Consider the following 25,461-nt stretch of genomic DNA (forward strand, 5'->3'; position numbering starts at 1 on the left):
GCTGGGAGTGATGGGAAAATAGCAAGGCAAAGGGGTAGAGGGGAAAGAAAGAGGAGGGCTTAGAAAAGAAGAGAAAGAAGGGTGACCTAACATTTTCCAAGGTTTTTTTTATAAAAAAAAATGTTTTTGAAAGGGGCAGGGAGGGGAGAGCTTCACGGGCACTGTTGAACGGCCCTGCAAGTGCCATATTACCTGTGGGTGCTGTGTTGGGGGCCCTTGCCTTACCAACCATAGATTTAATCTATTCCAAACAATTAACTACCATAATTGTTGGCACATTGTTTTACCAAAAGGCATCTTCAAAATTGCATATGCATTCAGATTATTGTGCCCTCAAAGAGCAAGATCGTGCTGTGTAGCTATGCTACAGGAAGCCAGCAGATACTCTTCCTTTCTCAAAGTCTCTTTTAACAACTTCTTCCACATTTGGTCTGCATATTCTTGTTGCTGCAGGGCAGAAGACAGAGAAGCAAAGTACAGACTATCCCTTATCAAATAGCAGCTTTTCTAGTGCATGATTTACCATTTTTGTGTCTAATTTTTATTTTCTATTTCAGGCACGGGAGAGGAGGGAGATAGAATAGACTTCTGTTCTAAACTTCAATAAAGAGAAACAAAATCTATTTGACTGTGGCATATAGTTCCTGGCTTATATAAAGTCAGTCAGCACATCCAATTTTTTAAAAAGAGTCAAGTTACATTCTAGAAAATCACAGCCTATTTCATCAGCTCAGGAGGTTTCAGTTCCATCGAAGGGCTAGTTCCTCAAGTCCTGCATTTGGAATCAATATATTTGGGAAATCTTATCTTCACCAACCTTGCACTGAAGTGAGAATAAGGACTCGGTGATTGCTTCAGCAGCGTGTATGCTTACTAATACAATTCTCCTTCATAAATTGTTAAGGATCAGTGGCCATTTGCTGCATACCATGATATAAAGCCAGATCGATTTATAGTAGTGCACACATTCCACCTTAAACCACAGCGACACACATCAGTGGAAGTTTTTTTTTAATGGAGACAAATGCCCCCTAGTAAGTTTGGAACATGGCCTTCTGAAATTCTTATTTCGGGCTTCTGCTTCTCTTCCCCACTCAGTACTAATAACTTTAAAAGACTAGACTCCTCACCAGCTAGGCATTAAACTGCCTGGCTCACATGCTGCTTTTCTGCTAACACAAGAGGAGGCCATTTCCACCAGCTTAACCTCCATCTCCGTCTAACAGATTCCACACCATTCTCGATCAATTTTAGCTGGGTTTCAGGTCTGGATCTGGCACGGAAACTGCCTTGGTAATCCTATGGATTGACCTTTGCTGGGAGAGAGGCAGGGGAGAGTGCAACCCTGTTGATTCTCCAGAACATCTCATCAGCTTTCAATACCAGCGATCATGGTATCCTTCTGGCAATGCTGTCCGAGTTGGGTTTTGGAAGTACTGCTTTCCAGTGGTTCTGCTCCTACCTGGATGGCAGATTCCAGAAGGTGGTGCTAGGGGATTTCTACTTGGCCTTTAGGCTTTGGGGTGATACAGGGTTCTATTTTATCCCTCATGCTTTGCAACATCTACATGAAACCATTGATTGAAGTCAACTGAAGGTTTGGAGTGATGTCTCATCAATATATAGATGACACCCAACCTACTTCTCCTTTTCATCTAATGTAGATGAGGCAGTAGGAGTGCAAAACCAGTATCTGAAAGCAGTAATGGGCTGGATGGGTGCCAAAAAATTGATACTCAATACAGACAGGACAGAGGTGCTTTTACTGGTGGTTTGCTTGCACAGGTAACTGGTGTTCAGCCATTTCTAGAGGGGGAACCTAAATAATGAGGTTCATACCCTGAGGGTGTTCAGGCTCCATCTTTGTCACTGGAGGCACAAGGAGCCTCTGTGGCCTTTCGCAAGTATAGGCTGGTACCTCAGCTACAGCCCTTCCTGAACAGAGATAGCAAAGCACGGATCACTGGAGGAAGGCTAACTTCCCATGTGGATTACTACAATTAGTTGCATGTGGGGCTGCCTTTGAAAACAGTCCAGAAACTTCAGCTGGTTCAGCATTTGACTCTGAGATGGCTCATGGGGGCTGGGCGATACAAGCACATCACGCCAGTGCTCTGCATCTTCATTGGCTCCCAGTCCATTTCTGGGCCCAATTCAAGGTGCTCATTTTGATATTTAAGGCCCTTCATGGTTTGGGACCTGAAGGTTCACCTCTCTCCACATGCATCTACCCAGACGGTTGGGTCTTCAGAGGCCCTTCTCCGAATGTCACCGCAGAGTGAGGTGCAATGAGTGGATACAGGAGAGAGGGCCTTTTCACAGCCTTGGCTGTGGAACACTCTCTCAAGAGGCTTGTCTGGCACCTGCTGTGGGGTCATGTCAGCACCAGGAAAAGACCTTTTTTAAAATTTTCCCAGGCTTTTTAACTTGTCTTAACTTTACACTGTTTTTACTCTCTGCAGTTCTTTTTTGCTTTATTTATACTTTCATTGTTGTTTCTATTGTTGTTTAATCTTAAGTTTTATTTCTTGTTTATTTCTCATCCTGGAAGCTTTGTTATAGGGCAGCCCGTATATACTGTAAGTAAGTAAGTAAGTAAGTAAGTAAATCTCAAGGGCCCCCCACCCACAAAAGCTGGTTTGGGGTGAGCGCAGGGGGCAAAGTCTTGTTCCACAAATGGAAGGGAAATTAGGATCCAACCTAGTGCAGTGTAGTCATTCTCTCCATTTTAGAAAGTATACTGGAAATATTAAACACTTTTGCAGGAGAAAGCAAGAAGGAACAGCACATGACTTAAATTACCATCCTATAATCAGGGGACAAAAGTGAGAGCTGGACAGATTGCTAAGTTGAGCTGAACCAATTTTTCTACCAAGCCAGGATCTTTTTTGAGACACGGCATACAGCAGCAGAATACCCTCAGAGGGAGAAAAAGGGACAGCAGAGTTGCACATGTGGCAGGATGTAAGAAAATGTGACCATCGTCCTAATGACTTGACAAATCAAGCCCATATACAGCATGTCAGACATGCAGGTTCTTCTTCACTTACTTTGTCCATGCGGTCTTGTTCCACACCAAACTTCCCACCATAGCCATGGGAAGCTTTTGGTCCTGTTTGAAGTTCTTTCTCCTTGAGGGACTTGTGCTCTTGGAATACATTCTCTCTCAATTGATGAATGCTTTTGAAGATAAACCAGTAAAACGAGCAGAATGCACGAATGCATAAACGTTATATATTATGTAGAATATTTACTGGAATACTTGTAACAACAGAAAGACAATAGTATATATCCCCCCCCCCCCGTTGTTTACATTTAAGAAAAAAAACAAGATGCTGAAAACCGTTGACATCCTAATAAATGTTAGCAACCCAAAGAACTGTGCATGATATGCTGACAACGACACATCTATTTCAACAGAGCTTATTGGAGCACCTTCAGTTCACCGTCACTACATTCCAGTTCCATTTCACACCGAGACATTTATGTATTTCAATGACATGCGTGCATTCTCTCAAATACGTGCTAGAAATAATCACCTGGAAACATTAATTACAACTCTGAAACTGCCAGGCTTGCCTAATATTGGATTTGTAATTGGCATCGAATGTATTGTTACTAATGAACTTGTGAAATGGAAATGTTTCTGTGGAAAAATTAAGCACTGGAAAAGCTTCTGGAAAAAAACCTGTTTTGGAAAATTTTATGTCCCGCTGGCCATTTTTTTTCTTTAACATTTTAAGTTATATATAGGGAAAGAAGAAAGGAATTACCGAAATCCCTCCCATAATCAATAAAATGCTGGCTGTGTTCAGGCGTGCTAAGCCGTGATTTAACATGATGGTAATCAGTCTACCACTCGGGTTCATACCCACTCCTCTGATGTGGTTGTGAGGAGATAGGAAGCCTCAGCTTCCATTTTAGATTAGCTGCAGTTTAGCATACCATCCACATCCTAAACAAGCCAGATTCATAAAACAATGGTTTGAAGTTGGCTTGTTTTCACTAACCATAGTCATGATTAATCACAGTTTGTCCAAGTGCAGATGGCGCAGCAAGCTATGGTTCATCTAAAATGGAAACAAATGCTTCCGGTCTCCTCCTTGTGGTCATGCTGGAGGACTGCATAAACCTGGGGGGTAGGGTAGGCTTGTTCGTGTAACACCAAATAATGGTATAGCATTATGGCCAAACCAGCGCACTATTTATGTGTCTATTGCAGATTATTTTCCCCCTTTCTTCTTTAAAAAAGAAGGAAAATTAGAAATCTACAACCAGGAAATCCAAATTCTAATACTGTATTGTACTACCTACACCCATCCCCCAACATGCAAATATGCTTCGATTTACAGGCTTTTTCAGAACATGAGAAGAGCTATGCTGAATCAGACCAAAGCCTCTCTAGTCCAGCATTCTGTTCACACAGTGAACAACCAGCTGCCTGTGGGAAGCCCACAAGCAGGACATGAGTGTAACGGCACCCTCCTGCCCATGTTCCCCAGCAATTGGTATAAGGAAGCATACTGCCTCCAATACTAGAGATAATCCATAGCCATCATGGCCAGTAGTCACTGACAGCCTTATCTTCAATTAATTTGTCTAATTCCTTTTAAAGCCATCCAAGTTGGTGGCCATCACTACATCTTGCGGTAGTGAATGCCATAGTTTAATTATGTGCTTTTCCTTTCTTGTACAGAATTTGTCACTGACAAAAAGGAGAACAGTATTCATAAAACATTAACTAATCAATCCTATGAGTTGGTATGGAAGGTTCCCTTGCACTGGCAATGGAACCAGGTCCTAGTGCAGCAACTGCTACACACCCCTTCTCTTGATGAGGAGTTTATGGGCCTCTGATGACAGCAAGTAAAAGCAACTACTTCTTAGGCAATCATAAGTGACATTTAATTGGGTGCAGCTTTTCACCATCCAACAACCTGTTCCTGATTATGACTGTTAATGAATCCACAAAGATAGAAAGGATGACAACATTCAGGGCAAAAATAGTATTTCTTGTCTTGACTGGAGTACAAGCAGTCATATGCTATTCTCCAAGAATGTGTCTCACACTGTCTTGAATTGAGGTTCTCTGCCACTGTTTTATTGTGACCTTAGCTGCTTTTTTGCACCTATTCCCACTTTTAATTCATCCTTCTTGAACATGGATGCCTAAAACTTAACACACTATTCCAGATATGGTCTTAGTGACTTGTACCATGAAGGGATACAATGTTCCACTATCCTCACCTGAAATGTTTCACTAATTACTCCAGTAACTGAATTTTTGCAGCAACATCACATTGGGTTATAAAATAGAGGTTTATCAGAAGAGGATTAAGGTCTCATTCCTCCTAAGCAATTTCCAGCTGACAGAGCTCCCAGCTGACAATGGCAATACTTGCTGGAGATTTCCCCAAATAAATGCCACATAGTACAAAATGCATCTCTGTACCATTCCAGGGATGGCTGTCTTCCAAGACTAGATGGAAAACACTAGAACCTATGCAACTAAAATATTCACAATGGCAGTGTTTTAAACATACCCTTAGGAGTAACTGCTATAAAATTTCCCAAACTATGTTTTGAAGCAAACCACACCAGTTAACCTGAGCAAAGTAGAAAAACTGGTTTCTCAACTATGTCATATTCTCAAACAATATTTCCACTGAAATATTTAGTCCAAGCAACAACAATCAGTGCCTTCAGCTCATTCAGAATTCATTACAGCAATATTCTCTACATGAGGCTAGCCTTCAAAACAACCCTTTTGCTTTCTATTAAGGTAAGTTAAAAACTTGAAAACTCTTTGGTCTTAGTATAACCAGCCATTGGCCCACCTTTGGACTCAAGTTGAATGCTTAGCAGAGAACTAGGAATAACCACCATATACAACACTTAGATCAGAAGATCTGAAGACCTGGAATCTGCCTTTCCTGATCAGAGACATTTTATCTCTAGCAGGTAAGATGGTAGTTGGAACTATTTACCACTTCACTGAAGAATCCCAAACATACAAAAACAAAAAACAGCTGAGCACTAACAATGGCAGCTACAATGATGCACTGGGCTGGTACAGTTATGAATTAGTCTCTAAACCACAATTAAAAGATCGGGAGTGGGCAGAAGGATTCCAGGGCAAAGCCTCCCCTTGCCTTTCCAAAGTTAAGAGCCATGTCAGCAGTGACATTACCTGCAATTAAGGCTAACTAGAGTCCCCATTTAATCAAGGATTCTTGACCAGCTTCAAACTCTGGTTAAGAGCCCTTGGTTAACAGCCCCTATTGCTCTAGTGAATGGATAATGCACCAAAACTATCACTGTGCATCAGCATAGTCACAGTTTTAAGACAATGAAGAAGTAGCTTACTTGATGTGTTCTTGGTGACCAGATCCTTGCACCGTTTTAGCACCCCAGCGTTGTTCTTTTTCACTCACATCATTCTGTAAAGCATATTGAAAAAAGATTACATAGCAGTTAACAGTTGAACCAAAGAGTTCAGAGATGAAGGAGACTTTAAGCTAGCCCCATGATTCCATCTTCCTTGCACTCACATTCCCTTTTCACTTTTACATTCCACCCTCTTCAGACAAGCCTGTCAGCTAGACATACCCAACTTTGAGAAACCCCAAAGTTGAACATGTATTACTGGGTGCACACACATGAGCCCTGCTCCCAGGAACTCTCAAACTTTGGCTTAGCAAACCCTACATTTCTTGTGGTGCTAGCATGTATATCGTTGTAGCCTGGATAGTATATAAATAGTTTGTAACTATACCACAAAGTCAGGATCTGTCTCCCAGTCATCAGCGCCATCATCCTGGCTGACAGAGATGGTGTGACCTGCGGTTGCTTTCCACATCTGAAATATCAGAACAAACATCAGTGACATTAGATAAAAACTTAAACTCATCCACTGCATTACAAAATGGTCCAAGGTTCCACAAAAAATACATTACAATGCTAAGAAATATATTCGGATTCCATCCTATGCCCTTCAGCCCAGTGAGAGCTTGGACATTGTTAGCAATATCTAATCCCAGTGAAACCAGTGGCAGAACCTATTTATTTGTGTTTATTTAATCCATTTCTTAGCCGCCTTTCAAGACCATGGTCTTCCCAACACAGTTTACAGTATAAAAACCAAAGCTAACATAATAAAATGATATATTTGTTGTTGTTGTTCAGTCGTTCAGTCGTTTCCGACTCTTCGTGACCCCATGGACCATAGCATGCCAGGCCTTCCTGTCCTGCGCTCTCTCCCGGAGCGTGCTCAAGTTCATATTCATTGCAAAAATGATATATAGACAATTTTAAATAAGACCAGTTACAATAAAATACAGTGTCAAAATACCCATCAACAACAATGGGTTTAATCAACCCCAGATGGATGCAAGCAAAATTCTCAGACTAATTTGGGGGAAAGGAAGAAGGTATCTTCATTTTTAAAATCTTCTCGCCATTATTCAGCAGCTAGAAATAGCTACTGGCATCATTTCAAAGAAAAAGAGGAAGTTTACTCTGGTTAAGAGTCAACCTGCAGTGCACATGCTTGGTTTGTTCATTCATCCGAAACACATTACAAACCACAGAAAGACAGGTCCATTCAGAGAAGACGCTTCATGGGCTGAGCTGTTCAGCCAACTCATCTCTATACGTTTACAGCAAGGCAAGGGTTTTAGTTTCTGCCAATATGCATTATGATTGTGGAAAAGGGTTTTTAAAAAGGTAGGCTCCATATGCTCTTCACACATTTCCAGCTGAGACAAAAGCTGAAGACAAAAGCTATCACAATGTTAAGTACTGCCATGTGGGTAAATCTGGCACAACTCCTTGTCTCTCCGCAAACAGTTTTAAGAACGCCGCAACTCCCATAAAGCTCGACGATGAAGCCCAAGTACTTCTCCCCCACGCATACCAGACATAGGAAGCTGCCTTATACTGAGTCAGGCCCTTGGTCCATCTAGTCCAGCATTGTCAACACTGACCAGCAGCGGCTCTCCAGGGTTTCAGGCAGGAGTTTTTCCAGTCCCACCTGGAGATGCCAGGAATCAAACCTGGGACCTTCTGCATGCAAAGCAGCTGCTCTACCACTGAGCTACGGCCCCTCCAAAGAGAAGGTTGCAACCCTATATACACTTATCTGAAAACAAATCCCATGTAATTCAGTGGGACTTACTTCCAAGTAAACATGCTTAGCATTACACTCTAACAGCTTAAAATGCAGCACAGGCCCATCAACACTCAAAAGATCCAAAAGAAAGGATCGGAGGAGCTGTACAGTATGCAACATTTTAGCCTTTCTTCTTTTCAGGACTTTAGTTTAGCACCGAAGAGATACTGAATTTTCCATTCCAGCTATAATCTTTCTAATTTTCCACTGGACATGGTTAGCAGCACAGCAGCTTTACATTTCCTATGCAGTTTGCTGTTCTGGCTGATTTCTTTCAAACTAGGCTGGAGAGAAACATTATCCATGCCGTACCCATGAGTCATTGACTCACACAGCAATTTCGGGTTGGGGTGGGGGGAAAGAATAGAGAATTTAGAAACAACCCGAGACTCTGGCTACTTTGTCCTACTGATTCGGCAGCAGACAGAGGATTTTAGATTTTATCCAGACTATAGTAAAGAAAGGAGGACGGCATATGGTGCAAACACTATTCTGTAACGTGAGAATGTGAGAAATGGCATAGTAAGTCAACACAGGTTATGTCAGAGCAAGTCTTTCACATTAGCCATGTATTGCATTTGCCAGCTTTCTCCAATCTGGTGCCCTCCTTTGGACTTCAACTCCCAACAGCCCCAGCCAGCATGACCAATGGTCAGGAATGCTGGGAGCTGTAGTCCAAAACTTCCAGAGGGCATGCCTAGCTGCTGTTAAAAGCACAAGAGGAGGGCTAAAAAGAAGTCCAACAGTCCCAGTTAACTGCAATTAAATTAGTAATTAACTTAATTGGATTACTGCAGTGCTCCTAGTTGGATTACTGCAATAGATTGTATGTGGGACTGACTTTGAAATCAGTCTGGAAACTTCGATTAGCACAAAATATGGCAGCTAGGGTACTGACTGGAACTGGGTATTATGATCATAATACAGTACTGTACTATTTTCACTGGCTTTAGTTTTTAATATGCATACTGCTGTATTTTAAACCTGCCTGTCATAGAAGCTCAAAGCAGTCACAATGCTGACCAATTGCTAAACCATGGATCTGCCTCTTTTTTTCTCCTCCACTCTTGCACAAGTATTCTCCCCCGTTCACATTCATTTCCATTTTAGAGAAAGAATATGATTAGCATTATTTATTATTTTATTTATTTACAGTATTTATATACCGCTCCACATCAAAACATTATACCAGTACCAACATTTTTATTAAGCATAGTTGGTCCAAACTGCACTTTGCAAACTCACTTCTGATCATGGTTTTGAACTGTGGTTTGGCACCAAGAACAGCAGAAATGTAAATGCAGATGCAACACTAATCTCCCACACTGAAAAGGACAGAGGAATCCCAGCAATCCTGCAGGACACTCCTGATTAGTAAACCATGGTTTGGCCATGAGATAGCATATACCTGCACCAAACTACTCACGTTGATATTTTAACATCACATATCAAGGTTATTGACACTTGGTAGTCCAAGTGCAATCAAGCAGAAGCTACTGCAAAGAAGACTGGAAGCTGCCAAGGAATCTGTATTGTGAGCAATTATGAGTAAACCTATAAAACATGGGCCTGGGAGTGGGGCAGTGAATCCTACATTGTCATGCGGGACAAAGAAAAGCTCATGCAAACAGGTCCATGGCCAACTGTGAAACCCCGAGAAAGCAAGACAGTGAGAACATTGGAAATAAACACCTTCCTTCAGCAGTGTTATCTTAATGTTGAACAGCTTTATGCTTTATATACGTATTTAAATGGTGGATAGTCCAGTGCTATGCAAGTCTCAGTCTGAATGAATCAAGCTTCTGCCCACAGCAGTAACCCATGAGTAAGATTTTATGTGACTTACTGAATCACAGGCAATAAAATATCCCAGCATTACGATTCATTTCCAAACAACTGTTCCTACTTCTGGTGGGACAGACCAGTGTTCCTGACTGCATTCCAAGAGCAGGTTCTCACATTATGATGGGGCAGGTTTACACATAACTCTTGCATCTGCATTCACAGAAGCAACCGAACAGGCTAGGGAGCAGTTTGCAGATATGAACTTTGGCAAGGTCTGTGATCTGCGGTGCTAAAATAAACAGCATGTCCAAGATCACACACATTTCCATGGTTGGCCTCCATGAACAACTGGTCCATACATCGTAGAATTTTTGTAAATATGTACACGGAACCCCCACTCCCCAGCCTGCTGTCACCCTTCTGCCTTATACCAAGTCAGAGTATGAGGCAGGGTTCTTCCCTAGCCCTGCCTGGAGATGCTGGGGATTGAACCTGGGGCCTTCCGCATGCAAAGCATGTGGTCCACCACTGAGCGATGGTCCCTCAATACTCAATCTCACGGCAAAGACTTGAACACCTTTCCCCAGCCTGGTGCCCTCCAGATCTCTTGGGCTTCCACTGTCACCAGTCCCAGCCAGCATGGCCAATGATCAGGAATGCTGGGAAGTGTAGTCCAAAACATCTGGAGGGCATCAGATTGGGGAAGGCTGCTTTTGGGTGTTATTTTGACAGTAACCCAGACAAGACTCCCCCTGGCTTTAAGGCTGCAGCACCAAGTACCTCCAAGGCAGATCTTTAGAGAGGAAGCTGCCCAGTTCCCCTTCCCAGAGCTTTAATACACCTTCACTTGCTATAAACAGACACAACCAAACATACAAAAAAAGGACAATCCTCTGCTCTAGGAGTGGGGAAGATGTGCAACCCCCACCTGCTTTAGCCTGCATAGCCAATGCTGGGAGCTGCAGTCCAAGAACATTCCCATGGCCATGCGGCCCCCACCCCCGTTCCACTCCAGATCCATCAACTCCCCGCGCCCCGCGCGCCATTTTCATATTCTCAGCCACAAGTGTGAATTAGCATCTTCAATCTGCCCAGGAGCTTGCATTGCCAAGGGTGGAGGTCAGTCCTTTTTCCCGATCTCTAAACCATCAGGATACAGAGCGAAGGAGGGAGCCAATCCTCACCCTTCCTAGAGTACGGAGAGTGGGCAGCCGCGGAGAACGGGAGAGAGACCGGGGAAAGGGCCAAGTCGCGCCCTCCCTACCAGGCGGATGAGTGTCCCAGACAAGGAAGGGCGGGATGAACAGCTCAGCCCGCTCTTTGATCAGCTGCCTCTCCACTGGAGAACAAAGAGCCAGCAGAGCAAGGGGAGGAAGCCAGCCGGCCCGCCCAGCCATGCCATGCCATGCCATGCCATGCCATGCGGCCCTCCAGCCCACCCCCGCCCCGCTGCCTTGCTCGGCCCGCGGCTTCCCCGCCTCCGCCCCCCGTTCTCAAGGCCTGAGCTGTTCCAGGTGCGGGCCCCCCTGGTCCCCGTGAGCCTGCAGCGGCGCCGTGCTCCTGCTGCCGCCGCCCCAGCTAGATCGCCAGGCTGGCAACGCCAGCAAGACCGAGAGGCCACAGCCCAAGCCGCCCAGCCCAAGCTCCCCCAGCCCCACTCTCGCAGCCGCCCAGCCCGTCTCGGCTGCGCCATCCCGCCGGCAGAGAGAGCCACGAGCAACAGGAGCGAGGACGGACGCCTCTCGCTGCCCACCGTGCCTGATCTCTCTGCCTGCCAGGGGACCAAGGAGCCTCCTGCGCTCCCGCAAAGGGAGCCCCGCACGAGCAGCTCAGCGGGCTCCTGCACCTACTTCGTCCCCAGCCCACTTCCTGGCTGCCCAGGCGCCTTCCTTCCCCGATGAGCGTCTCCCCCTCCTCGGGCTTCCTCGCTCTGCTGGTGCTGCAATTTCCGCCTCTCCCGAGATCCCGTTTCCTGTTTTTCATCACGGCGCGTCATCAGGTGGGAGAGGGCCAGAGCCATCGGGCGCTGGTGGGCGCCCGGGGGCTTTGCCGCAAGCCCGGAGAGGCGAGCTCCTGCCTCCTATACAGCCCCGGCGATCGCGTCCCGTTTCCTGCACAGGAGGAAAAAGCTCCTTGCAGGCGCCCGGCGGCGTCCTCCGGTTCGCGCGTTTGGTGGCCTCCCGACCCGCTCGCGGAGCATCTCGGCTTCTGCTGTAGTGTGCGATGCAAAGCCGCTTTTGCCGTTCACAAAAGAAAAACCTGCACCAGCCTTCCCCAACCTGATGCCCTGCAGGCGTCTGGGACTACAGCTCCCATCATCCCTGACCATTGGCTGGGAGTTGTAGGCCAACACATCTGGAGGACGCCCTTGTGGGTCAGGGCTGTTCCAAGCCAAAGGGTTGGATCCCGCAAAAGCCTTGCTGGCCGGGGGATGCTAGGGGTTGTAGTCCATCTGGTCGACACCAGTTTGGGGAAGGTTGGCTTAGATTAACAGCGTGAACCGGGAGGCATGGCGGCGAAAGGAGCTGATTAGCGCTCGCTCCAGTCGGGGCTTGGGGCGCTCCGCTCAAAAGTACGCCCCACTGTGTCCAATGGGGTTTGCTCCCGGCTAAGTGGGCACGGGACGGGCACCTCCGGGGTGCCCTTTCGTGTGTATACCGAGTAGGGCCATCATGAATGAGCAAGAAAGGGATGGGGTGGGGTGGGGGCCACGGACGAAGCGGCAGCTCGGGAACGAATAAAGGGCGCTGCCGCCACTTTACCCCCTCGGGCATCTACCTTCTGCCTGGCCAGGCTCCGGGCGGAGGGAGGGTGAGGCGCTGTCACGCTTTAAGCCAGGCATGCGCAGAAAGCAACGACTAATTTCAGCTGCGAGCCTGTGTATAAGTTTCAGAAACAAATCTTTTATAAGCTGCACTCCGCTGGTATCTTAACATTTTAAGAAGTCAAAATTCATGTTGGTGATAGCGATGATAAATGTTGGAAACGGTCGGAGGCACAATTACTTTTTAGAAAAACATGGAGTAGAATCCAGTGTTAGCCCTACGTAGAATAGACGCGTTGAAATTAATAAGACTTAAGTTAGTTCATTTCAATGGGTCTGCTCTATGCAGGATTAATATTGGATAATACCCTCATAAAGGAACACTTTTCTTTTTCCTTTTTAGAAACCAATGATTAAAAAAAAATATTCTAGGATACAATTGCTCTTAGAACCACCTAGTGTTAATTTGTTAGGATAAATTTCAGATATTATGACATCGGGGAAAACAAGAGAAGAATCACTAATTCTGTTTAATGGCAGCAAAAACGTGAGGAAGATTCTTGAAAGGCAAACTGGTTCCATCTGTGGAGTTAGTAGCTGAATAGCACTTATAATACAGTGGTTATGTGCTAGTTTTTGAATGCTTAAGGGCACAATCCTATGCAGGTTTAGAGAGAAAAAAGTCCTACAACTTCCAGCATTCCCCAGCCAGCTAGGCTGGCTGGGGAATGCTGGAGTTGTAGGACTTTTTTCTCTCTAAACCTGCATAGGATTGTGCCCTTAAGCTTATATTCCTCTATCTATCTGGCTGGCTGGCTGGCTGGCTGGGGAATGCTGGGAGTTGTAGGACTTTTCTCTCTCTAAACCTGCATAGGATTGCGCCCGTAAGCTTATATTCCTCTGTTTATCCATCCATCCATCCATCCATCCATCTGTACACACACACACACACACACACTGGGAAATAAATGACCTTTTAAAATCAATATGAGAATATAAAATTGTTCCAACAAGATAGTTTGTCTATTATAATATGGAAAATTTGTGCAGTTTTCCCTCTTTTCTCTACTTTCTAATTAAATTGTTAATTTAAAAATTGTTCTGTTTATATAAGATTATCCTAAATGAAACACTAGCAACATTGTATATTAACATGATTAATTTAATCTGAAATATAGGGTGCTTCCAGCTTTTATCATGCAATTGCCCTGCCTCATTCACAGAATTTTATGAGGGTGAGGGTGGTCCAAACACCATCTTCCACTTGTAACCCCACTTGCTTCTTCCATCTTTTTTCTTTCCACAAAAAAATCCTTTAAGGAGGAAAAGACAGAACAGCTGCACAAGGCCTTTTGATTGGTAGCACTTGTAGTCTGTGTTTCTCAAGATATGCTTAGGGCCAGCTGAAGGGATTCTAATGCCACTATTCGCGTTGTTTCCAACCCCACATTTGATCATGTATCTTCTAAGTGTGCCTTTCCCTGCACACACACATTGCTTTGTGTTGTGACTTATTGGCCCTGTCAGGGTCTTTCCCATCCCCCCATCCCCACAGCTGCACCTACTAGCCTCCTAAACTGGGTTTCCCCAACTTCCCCCTTGTTGCTACTGCACTTGTTCACATGTCAACCTTGGTTCCTAATTTTATAATGAAACCAGAAGTGTGGAAAGGTGTGACTGCAAAAATTCCTCTGTAGTACACATTTCCCCATCTGCCACTTGTGTTAGCCCTGGGATTCCCCTGTTCCAACATGTAAGCTAATGAAGGACTGAGGCAGTTTTCATACAGCTTGTGAAACCCAGCAGGCTCAGAGGAGACATGCCTTCAGTGAGTCTTGGCTCCCTTGTTGTGACAAACTACTGCTACTCGGATACAGGCTTCTTTTCTGTTTCAAGCCCAAAGGATTAATTGGCAACCTGTCCCTTAGTCAGAGGGGCCGCGGTGGTTAAGACGCTGAACTGCAGACTGGAAGGTCGGCAGTTCGAGACCCGAGTGCTGCGTGACGGAGTGAGCTCCCGTCTTCAGTCCCAGCTTCTGCCAACCTAGCTGTTCGAAAGCAAGAAATTGCAAGTAAATAGGTACCGCTTCGGTGGGAAAGGTAACAGCGTTCCGTGCACCTCGGTGTTCAGTCATGCCGGCCGCGTGACCACGGAAGCGTCTTCGGACAGTGCTGGCTCTTCGGCTTAGAAACGGGGATGAGCACAGCACCCTAGAGTCGGACACGACTGGTTGGGGACACCTTTACCTTTACCCTTAGTCAGGGACTTCCATATTGAAGCTTCTATTCTTCCACTCAGGTTCAGCCCTAGGGTCATATATAACTCCCAAGGAGAAGAATAAGCTGGCCAAGTATCAAGTGGTATCAGGCAGGCAGTGCAATCTGGATAACTTGATCCAAATAGCTGAACCTGACAAAATCTTTCTGTGTGCATTTACTCATTTTTCCAGCGTTCCCAATCTGCTTCACACAGATTTGGGGGGCATATATTTGGGGTGGTGGTGAAAGGAGTTATACTGTGTGTGTGTGTGTGTGTGTGTGTGTGTGTGATTAAATCCACCAGTGTCTGTTCCACTGGTGGAAGGACACCACTGGATTTAAACTTCTATAATGAAACACTGCTGTCAAAATGGATGCAGACCTAGGCTGATTCCTATTAATATTCAGCATTAGAAAAGTACATCTAACATAGTTTCTATAGTTACCAGAAACATTGAACCCACTCCACTTTAAAGTACTAGAAAGGGGAAAGCCCCCAGATTTCATCTATAAGAAATCCATCCCCCTCATCAGGAGACCAGTCCACTCAGGTGCCAGGCTTGAGTGCTGTTAGACCAGAGAGACAGGTTAGGGATTTTGCTGGTGTACCAACGACCTTCCAGCCCTGTCTAAGCTGGCTGAGGTTTAGACTGACAGCGCCCATTCCCCTCTTCAGGGGTGATGGTCCTGTTAAGATGGTCAGCTCTAGGAGATTTATAGAATCCAAGGGATTCCTAAATGCCCTTTTTCAGGGGGCACATTTGGAATTTTTATAGAGTGTCATGGGCACTCTCAGAAATGGCTGCCATGGGGGCAGAGGCAGTGGGGGGGGGATTGCACATGTCACAAAATAGCCATTTCCCAGAAGACAAATTTATAACATTAAAAGAAACTTGCCCAAGAACCTAAGTACAAGGCAGAGATGGATTCTGAGCTCCAAAGTACAAAACCACTTTGTATTTTTTAACCCACTCATTGAACCCACAGTTTTCTGCTCCAGTACCCATTTCACAGATGCAAACTGATGAGGCTCAGATCTGAATAACTTGGCTGAGGAACAGCATACAAGGCAGAGGTCTGATCTCCAAATGGCAAATCATATATTTGCCTTAACAAAGCACAATACCCATTTCACAGAAGGTAAACTGGTGATACTCAGGGAATCGTAATGCACGTGCTCACACACACAGGCAAAGCTATCTGAAGTAATCTGTGTTCTTAATTTTCTTATGTAGCTTCACTCTGGTCATTCTCAGCAAAGCAGTGTGCCCTCTGGCTTAGTTCCTTAGTCCTCCTGTACACCTGAAACTAAGATAAAGTGTAACTGCATTTGTTTGCATTTGTCCCTTGTTGCCTATCATTAGGCAGAGTGGGGTGGCTGCCTCAGTCTGTTCCCATCCTTGTGAGCCAACACAGCAATACTTGCTTGCTGCTGGCCTCACCTTGCCAGATGTCTCACCTAGTTGCCTTCTCCCAAAACTTCGTTGACATTGGCAAAGTCCCTGGCTGAGTGGGCAGAGAGGCAGGCAGCCTGGTCTATAGCAGGTATTATGCATGCACTTGCATTAGTCTGGTCATGTGACATATGTTGCCATTGCTGCATTTGAGTGGGCAGTGCAGACCCTAGAGAGGGGTGAGTGGGCAGCAGCAAGGTTGGAATACAGAGCTGTATATGCTGTGCAGTCTCTGCCCTCCAGGTTAATCCCTTTCCCTCAGCTGTGGAGAATACTGCTTCATCAGTGTTTAAGTAAGATTCAGTGCCATTCTGACCAGCTTCAGTATGTGGAAGGGAAGGGGGCAGTTTTGGGCCAAGCCTGCTTGTTATTATCTTTGCTTCTCCCTTCCTTTGTTCTTTCCTCTACTGCTGAGATCTAGACGTTAAGCTTCTTGAGGGCATGAGAGTCTTTTTAATTTATCTTAGATTAATTTATACAGTGTTTTAATTATTTTATACTGTACATTTGCAGACAATTGTTAACTGCCTAGCAGAGGGATCACCAACCCTTGTGGGTCCATGGACACATTGGCCTTTTGAAAAAGTGTCCTCAGCACCACACAAATTGGCTGCTGTTGGGGTGGGGGAGTCACAAAAACGTTGGGAGTGCTTTCTTTCTTTGTCTCTCTGGTGTGTCTCTCCCCATCCCCATGTAATGGAAGGGTGCAATTTCTCCATTCATTTGCATGGGGCAAGAAGCTGCCCAGCTGAAAACTGGCTAGGATCCTGTTATCCCAAGGGGCCATGGCACAGGGATGGGTTTGATCTTCCTCCAGTCATTTTTCACCTGGAGGCTTTCCCCCCTCCCTATTCAAGTGAATGGAATGATTCTCCCATTCACTTGAATAGGAAGGGAAAAAGTCCTCCCTGCCAAAAATTGGCTGGAGGGGGGCCAAGCTCACCCCCACCAAGGATCCTGTTGCCCCAATAGTCCTTGGTGGGGCATGGGCTTCACACCTCTCCAGTCATTTTGGGGGGGGCAGGGAAGAATTTTTACCTTCCCTAGTCAAGTGAATGGAGGAATTGTTTCATTCACTTGCAACGGGGGAAAATAGCTCTGTGGGTGCCTCATCCTGGCCTTGCTGGTGCATGGACACCCCAGACCTAGCAGTAGATGTGAGAAGGATCTGGGTGTCTTGCTAATGGTGAGAGCTGTTCTGCAAGTTTACTTGGATGTCACTCCCATTTCTTCAATATTCTTATGTTGGAATGATTAACCAGAGATATCAAAAGCCTTGACATCCATGGTTTTGAAAATAGACTTGGAATTTATGGGGTGCACATCACAATGAGTTTACTTCAGGGTTGCAGAGGGCCCAGGGGCCAAATTTAGCCCTCCAGGGTTCCATAGATGGTCACACCCACTTTCCCCCAATCATTTGGTGGTTTCTTGGCTTTTGTAGTTTTCCCCATTGTAAAAATTTAAAATGCCTCTCCTAAGGATTAGTTAGTGGCAGTAAGAGTTTTAAACTAAAAGATGCTAGCATTTTAGGCCTGACCATTGGAATGCAGCCCCCCCAAAGCTTCTCCAAAATGGCATTCGGGTATCAGGCTGAAAGAAGTTCAATGCGCATGCTGTACTGCATCAATCCATAGCTAGCATACAGCTTAAGGGCCTAGCTTCCCCTCAGCATCCCTCCTGTTGATTTCACACACACATCCCTGCCAACCTCTACTGCCAATATCTGCTGCTGTTGCTGTTTTTATTGCTGCCACCATTCATCCTGGCACAAAAAGGCCTTTGCCTGCCACCAATCTCTGCTGCTTCTGAGGGGTTTTTTTGCCTTCTTGAGTGGGGAAGGTGCTCTGGCTCAAGGGCTCTATGATCAGCTCTTAGCTGCTGCTAGTATCCTCCATGATTGCAATTGACAGGAGAGTATGTATTTGAACCAGAACAAAACAAAAATCAAACTATAGCTGCTGAGTGCTGGTTTCATTGCTGGTGTGGCAGGGGAAGGACTCAAAGAAAATTAGTGCTCTTTAAAATCTATTTGGTTCATGTTTGCTGTGCCTGGCCTACCATTATCTCAGCAGGACTAACTTTTGGGTAAGCATGTGCTGAGGGCAGTCTGAGTGGAAAGTAAAGCAAAAATGTTTGCTTCTGCCTGATTGTCTATTTCATCTTTAAACTGGGTAGGTAAAGGGGGGAAATTGCCATGGTTAAATCTGAGGGTTGTAGCTAATGGTGTCATTCCATTAGTGCAATGTTTCTATCACTTGCAGAAACCCTATTTCTATCCTTGCACAAGTGTCAAATCTAATACTTTTGATTCCACTTGCACAAGCTGCTGCACAAGGCATTATAACTTCAGTAGGCTAGGTGTTGCTTGCACTAGTTGTGCTAATTTTAATAGCAGTTGTGCAAGTGCTAGCAGAACACCAACTCTTGTAATTTTTCTGCAAGCTTAATGTTGGATATAACCTTGAGCTTGGTTGATGCTTGTTTTCCTTGCCCAGCTTTTAGTTAAGACAGTCTACTGTATCTCAGGTGAGGAAGTGGAAATGAGCAAAGGATGAATAGTTAAAAAAATGCATGATTTTTCTATTGGTATTTTATTGTTTGGGGAGAGTAAGGGGGAAGAGAGAGAGAGTATAAGTTACACATATGCACACAAGAGACAGAATGGGTGAAAGGATGCTGACCATGCCCACTGCTACCTTCAGTTACTAGCACATGGCCCCTGAGCCATTACCACTGGCACATGTGGCCCTCGGAGGCAAAAAGGTTGCTCATGTCTGGTTTAGGTGAAGGAAAGCATGAACTCCCATTTGCATTAATGAATGAAATCTCAGCTTTAAAACACTTCAAATCCCATCACAAGGTAATAGCATTTTATTGGCAGTGGAAAAAATGCTTCAGTACTTTATTGAAAGAAAGCAATAAATAATACTGTGATAAAAATAGTTCAAAGTACTTAGACTGTACATAATTTGTTACATAATCAGAAGTATACATACAAGGTTAATAGAAAAAAACAGTAACAATGAATTTCAGTTGTACAATTAAAAAGAGCCAAAACTAAAAACAGAAAAAGACATGCTGTATATATTATTGCATAATAAATAATGCACCATGATCTGAATGTCTTCCTTGCTGGCTTCTTAAGATGCTTTTAAAAACTGAATGATGCATTTTGTACTTAAACTGTTTGAAATGGCTAAAACTATTAACAACTAAAACTTTGTCCAGAATTTAAAATGTGTTTATAAATATATGCAAAAGATGACATAAGAAAAGTAAGGCCTTTGTAATAGTTGCACTACTACATGCTTCAGCTTGTTGTGCCATCAGCATCTTTGCCATGAGACTGCAGTGCATCATGATTGGTCCACTTAAAAGAATTGCATCAGTATCTTCCTGCAAACATTTTCACATCAAAATACAGAAGAGCACTCTTTGTTGCCCGTTGAGTACTATTAGGAGCTATTCTTGGTTAAAAGAAAATATTTTCACTTATGGCTTATGCTCAGTCAATGAACATAGACTGTACAAATACAGCCACAAAAAGTAGTTATAAAGGCCTCACACATTTCATAGTGTCCTAATAATTCCCACATTTTAGAATGTAATGCAAGTTATATTGAACAAAAGACATAAATAAATCCACACTAAAATCATATGCTATGTGGAAAAGGTACAGTTATGAACGGAAATAGAATCAGGTACCATGCCTGTTTTATTAATAAACACATATATGCTTCTCTGAAAAAAATGGATTTAAATTTTAGAGATAGCATTTTCCAAATGGCAATATATATATACTGCTTGGTGTCATGATACCTTTACAAAGATAGCAAAATCCTTTTCACCTTCACTTTATTAAAAACCATTGCTGATAATTACAATAACCGCATAATTTACAAAAACCCTATATTGTTTATAGGGGCAGAAAAATACAAGCATTACAGTACATTCCAATGAAAAAACTAAAATTAACAAATCAGCAATAATTTGATTTAGACTGAATACTAACAGAAAGTTAAGTAATGGGACTCACATACACTTAGATAAATATAAGAACATTTAATTCTAAAATACTTTCTCTATAGTACTCACAAATTTATCTGCTAATTAAAAACTCTGTAATAAAATATTTCAAAGTGTTGATTTAACACGTATTAACAGATTAAAGATTTCAGTTGTTTCCAAAATATGGTCTTTGAGTTCAAAATGTTTCAGATCATCTGTAGAAATAGTGGGGATAAACTGAAAATAAAATAAAATTCTCTTAGTGTCAGAAGAAAAATCTAGGAAGCACTACACACCATTTCCCTGATCCAGGGAACAGCAAGTGTAACAAAGGGGAGAGTACATGCTGCTGCACTCATTTTTACCGCATTAAATCAAGGCAGGCGGTACAAGCCTCTCTTAGTGCCAAATGGCTATTAAGCAAAGGAATGGGAAGGAACAAACAGATTTACAACAGCTTATCAGTAGTATGAAAGACTTTACTCACAGGTCTCCCTCCCCCCACACCCCATGGCAACTGTATCAGATACACACAGTTATTTGTGGAGTTCCTCCCTATAGTTGGCTTTTGAAGAACCAACAAATTTTATACACAAAAAGATAAGATGTCATCTTGAATACAGTACATCTTTTGGGGATGGTTGGGACATGTTCTGTGGAAATCTGACAGCACTGACAGGCTACACACAGAAATGTGTTTGGATATGAACCAGCCTTTAAGTTAAAGCAAACATTGTATAGCAAGAATATGTTCTATATTCTCTTCCTTGTTGCCTCCCAAATATACACATAATATAAACATGTCTTTTAAAAAATCACCACTTTACTTATAGAGGTTGACCCAGCTATGATGGTCCTTTTTTCCAAAGCAAGATTCCAGCCCTTAAGAGTTGTGTAGAATATCTAAGGATATGAAACAGTGCCTACACAGCTTTTGTTTATTAGCTTAACTAGCAACAGCAGAATAAATCAGGCATTATACAAATTTATGTGTTTGTTGCATTATATGTACACATATATAAGCTGGATCCAGACCTGACCCTATGAAACAGAAGGTGTCCTTCTGATTGTGAAGGGGACTGGTATCCAGCGGAGGCTTCCCACTGGAGAAAGGGGGAGAGGCAGTGATTTTTGCCAATTTCCCCCTTCCCCATGCAGCCACTGCTCACACTGTTTCGGAGGGTCCGCCAACCCTCTATATCAGCTTCTCAGGGGGCTGCAGGGGGTGAGGAGGAACTGGTGAAAAGCACCACCCCATCCTTGCTGTGTGAACAAAACTCTGCTGAGTATGCCTGGATGCAATCCAATGTAAGTTATATATATGCACTGCAGAATGGTTTTCCTCCACCCTTCCCAATCTTGAATATATAAATCAGGAGATCTGACTGAGCCAGTCCTGAACGTTTTATTCAGATATAAGAATACAAAGTGCCATTACCAAAGAGTTGAATATGTTGTAATTAATAAATAAATTTGGAATCTGAGCAATGTTGAAGTTTTTCCTGCTTTAAATCAAAACACGAAGGCTCATCTGTGCCTGAACCTGAAGGCAATCAGGAACGATGTATTGTTTATTACAGACAAGAGTCCATAAATTATGCATAACACATGGTCTACAATTGTATTTAGTACATTTTGTTACTTCATTCGATATCTCATTCAAGTCCTAGTAACTAAAGAGGAGTAAATAAATAATCCAAATAGTGGCTCTTTCTTCACTAATCTGTTCCTCGGATTAGGACACTTGGCTTAACTTTGGCATACCTTCAGAAGCCATGAGTGGCATTGCCCCCGTTTTTAATATACACTACTCCCAATTCTTTCCCCTTCATGGATCACTGCCTTGTTGTGGCGAAGGGGCTTGCGTAACTCAGTGAAGCCATAAGCTATGCCGTGCAGGGCCACCCAAGACGGACAGGTCATGGCAGAGAGTTCTGACAAAATGTGGTCCACTGGAGAAGGAAATGGCAACCCACTCCAGGATTCTTGCCAAGAAAACCCCATGGAACGTATCACAAGGCTAAAAGATATGACGCCGGAAGATGAGCCCCTCAGGTCGGAAGGTGTCCAATATGCTACTGGGGAAGAGCAGAGGGTATTTCCAAGTAGCGCCAGAAAGAGTGAAGCGGCTGGGCCAAACCCGAAAGGACACTCAGCTGTGGATGTGTCTGGTGGTGAAAAGAAAATCCGATGCTGTAAAGAACAATATTGTTTAGGAACCTGGAATGTCAGATCAATGAATCAAGGTAAGCTGGAGGTGGTCAAACATGAGATGGCAAGATTGAACATCGACATCTTGGGAATCAGCGAACTAAAATGGACAGGCATGGGCGAATTTAATTCAGGTGACCATCATATCTACTATTGTGGGCAAGAATCCCTTAGAAGAAATGGAGTAGCACTCATAGTCAACAAAAGGGTGGGAAAAGCAGTACTGGGGTACAATCTTAAAAATGATAGAATGATCTCAGTACGAATCCAAGGCAAACCATTCAACATCACAGTAATTCAGGTCTATGCCCCAACCACTGAGGCCGAAGAAGCTGAGGTTGATCGGTTCTATGAAGACCTACAACACCTTCTAGAACTAACACCAAAAAAAGACGTCCTCTTCATCATAGGGGATTGGAATGCTAAAGTAGGAAGTCAAGAAATCACCGGGATAACAGGCAGGCATGGCCTTGGTGTACAAAATGAAGCAGGACAAAAGCTAATCGAGTTTTGCCAAGAGAACATGCTGATCATAGCAAACACTCTTTTCCAACAGCACAAGAGGCGACTCTACACATGGACGTCACCAGATGGTCAATATCGAAATCAGATTGATTATGTCCTTTGCAGCGAAAGATGGAGAAGCTCCATACAGTCAGTAAAAACAAGACCTGGAGCTGACTGTGGCTCAGATCATGAGCTGCTTCTTGCAAAATTTCGGCTTAAATTGAAGAACGTCGGGAAAACCACTAAACCGTTCAGGTATGACCTAAATCATATCCCTGATGAATATACAGTGGAGGTGAGGAATAGATTTCAGGGATTAGACCTGATAGACAGAGTGCCTGAGGAACTATGGACGGAGGTCCGTAACATTGTTCAGGAGGCAGCAACGAAATCCATCCCAAAGAAAAAGAAATGCAAGAAAGCAAAGTGGCTGTCTGATGAGGCTTTACAAGTAGCTCACGAAAGAAGGGAAGCGAAAAGCAAGGGAGAAGGGGGAAGATATACCCAACTGAATGCAGAGTTCCAGAGAATAGCAAGGAGAGACAAGAAGGCCTTCTTAAGTGAACAATGCAAAGAAATCAAGGAAAACAACAGAATGGGAAAGACTAGAGATCTCTTCAAGAAAATTGGAGAACTCAAGGGAACGTTTTGTGCAAAGATGGGCATGATAAAGGACAAAGAAGGCAGGGACCTAACAGAAGCAGATGAGATTAAGAAGAGGTGGCAAGAATACACACAAGAACTATACAGGAAAGATCTGAATGTCCCTGATAGCCATGATAGTGCGGTCACTGAACTTGAGCCGGACATCCTAGAGAGTGAAGTCAAGTGGGCCTTAGGAAGCATTAGTAACAACAAAGCTAGCGGAGATGACAGTATTCCAGCCGAGCTATTTAAAATCCTAAAAGATGATGCTGTTAAAGTGCTGCATTCAATATGCCAACAAATCTGGAACACTCAACAGTGGCCACAAGACTGGAAAAGGTCAGTTTACATTCCAATTCCAAAGAAGGGCAACGCCAAAGAGTGTTCAAACTACCGCACCATTGCGCTCATTTCACATGCCAGCAAGGTGATGCTCAAAACCCTACAAGCTAGGCTTCAGCACTATGTGAACCGAGAACTACCGGAAGTACAAGCGGGGTTTCGAAGAGGCAGAGGAACTAGAGATCAAATCGCCAACATTCGCTGCATCATGGAGAAAGCAAGAGAATTCCAGAAAAACGTCTATTTCTGCTTCATTGACTATGCTAAAGCCTTTGATTGTGTGGATCACAACAAACTGTGGCAAATTCTTAAAGTGATGGGAGTACCAGACCACCTTACCTGTCTCCTGAGAAACCTGCACGAGGGTCAAGAAGCAACAGTAAGAACCAGACATGGAACAACCGATTGGTTCGAAATTGGGAAAGGAGTACGACAAGGATGTATATTGTCGCCCTGCTTATTTAATTTATATGCAGAGTACATCATGAGAAACGCCGAGTTGGATGAATCACAGGTCGGAATTAAGACTGTCGGGAGAATTATCAACAACCTCAGATACGCAGACGATACCACCCTAATGGCAGAAAGCAAAGAGGATCTAACGAGCCTCTTGTTGAGGGTGAGAGTGGAGAGTGCAAAAGCTGGTTTGAAACTCAACATTAAAAAAACGAAGATCATGGCATCTGGCCCCATCACTTCCTGGCATATAGAAGGGGAAGAAATGGAAGCAGTGACAGATTTTACTTTCTTGGGCTCCAAGATCACCGCAGACGGTGACTGTAGCCATGAAATTAAAAGACGCTTGCTCCTTGGGAGGAAAGCTATGGCAAACCTAGACAGCATAGTAAGAAGCAGAGACATCACCTTGCCGACAAGAGTCGGTCTAATCAAAGTTATGGTTTTCCCAGTAGTAATGTACAGCTGTGAGAGCTGGACTATAAGGAAGGCTGAGCGCCGAAGAATTGATGCTTTCGAACTGTGGTGCTGGAGAAGACTCTTACGAGTCCCCTGGACTGCAAGGACGTCAAATCAGTCCATCCTAAAGGAAATCAACCCTGAGTGCTCATTGGAAGGACAGATCCTGAAGCTGAAGCTCCAATTTTTTGGCCACCTAATGCGAAGAGAAAACTCCCTGGAAAAGACCCTGATGCTGGGAAAGACTGAAGGCAAAAGGAGAAGGGGACGGCAGAGGATGAGATGGCTAGATAGCATCACGGATGCAATGAATATGAACTTGAGCACGCTCCGGGAGAGAGCGCAGGACAGGAAGGCCTGGCGTGCTATGGTCCATGGGGTCACGAAGAGTCGGACACG

General features: G+C 44.1%; 2 protein-coding genes across 6 annotated transcripts in view; both read right to left on the reverse strand.

Moving 5' to 3' along the window:
* CTTN (cortactin) overlaps nucleotides 1-11,893 on the reverse strand; it is a 38,802-nt gene extending 26,909 nt beyond the window's left edge. The window contains exons 1-4 of one of the 3 annotated variants that reach the window (XM_084851968.1): nucleotides 11,806-11,893; nucleotides 6,776-6,859; nucleotides 6,367-6,440; nucleotides 3,051-3,180 (exon numbers count right to left, since the gene is read on the reverse strand). In XM_084851968.1, the coding sequence (XP_084708094.1) occupies nucleotides 3,051-3,180; nucleotides 6,367-6,440; nucleotides 6,776-6,859 (288 nt within the window). In that variant the 5' untranslated portion in view covers nucleotides 11,806-11,893. Of the gene's footprint in view, nucleotides 1-3,050; nucleotides 3,181-6,366; nucleotides 6,441-6,775; nucleotides 6,890-11,713 lie in introns of those variants that run through there. The other 2 variants (XM_084851978.1, XM_084851957.1) reach the window with 2 other exon arrangements.
* Nucleotides 11,894-19,279: 7,386 nt separating this feature from the next.
* Nucleotides 19,280-25,461, reverse strand: part of PPFIA1 (PPFI scaffold protein A1) — a 90,741-nt gene continuing 84,559 nt past the window's right edge. For all 3 annotated transcript variants that reach the window (XM_084852013.1, XM_084851992.1, XM_084852002.1), the window contains one exon: nucleotides 19,280-20,679. The gene's annotated coding sequence lies outside the window, so the exon portion shown is untranslated. The remainder of the gene's footprint in view (nucleotides 20,680-25,461) is intronic.

This window comes from Heloderma suspectum, chromosome 1, assembly GCF_057233095.1.
Source record: "Heloderma suspectum isolate Gila_16-S chromosome 1, 16-S_ref, whole genome shotgun sequence".
In the NCBI taxonomy this organism is placed as follows: Eukaryota; Metazoa; Chordata; class Lepidosauria; order Squamata; family Helodermatidae; genus Heloderma; species Heloderma suspectum.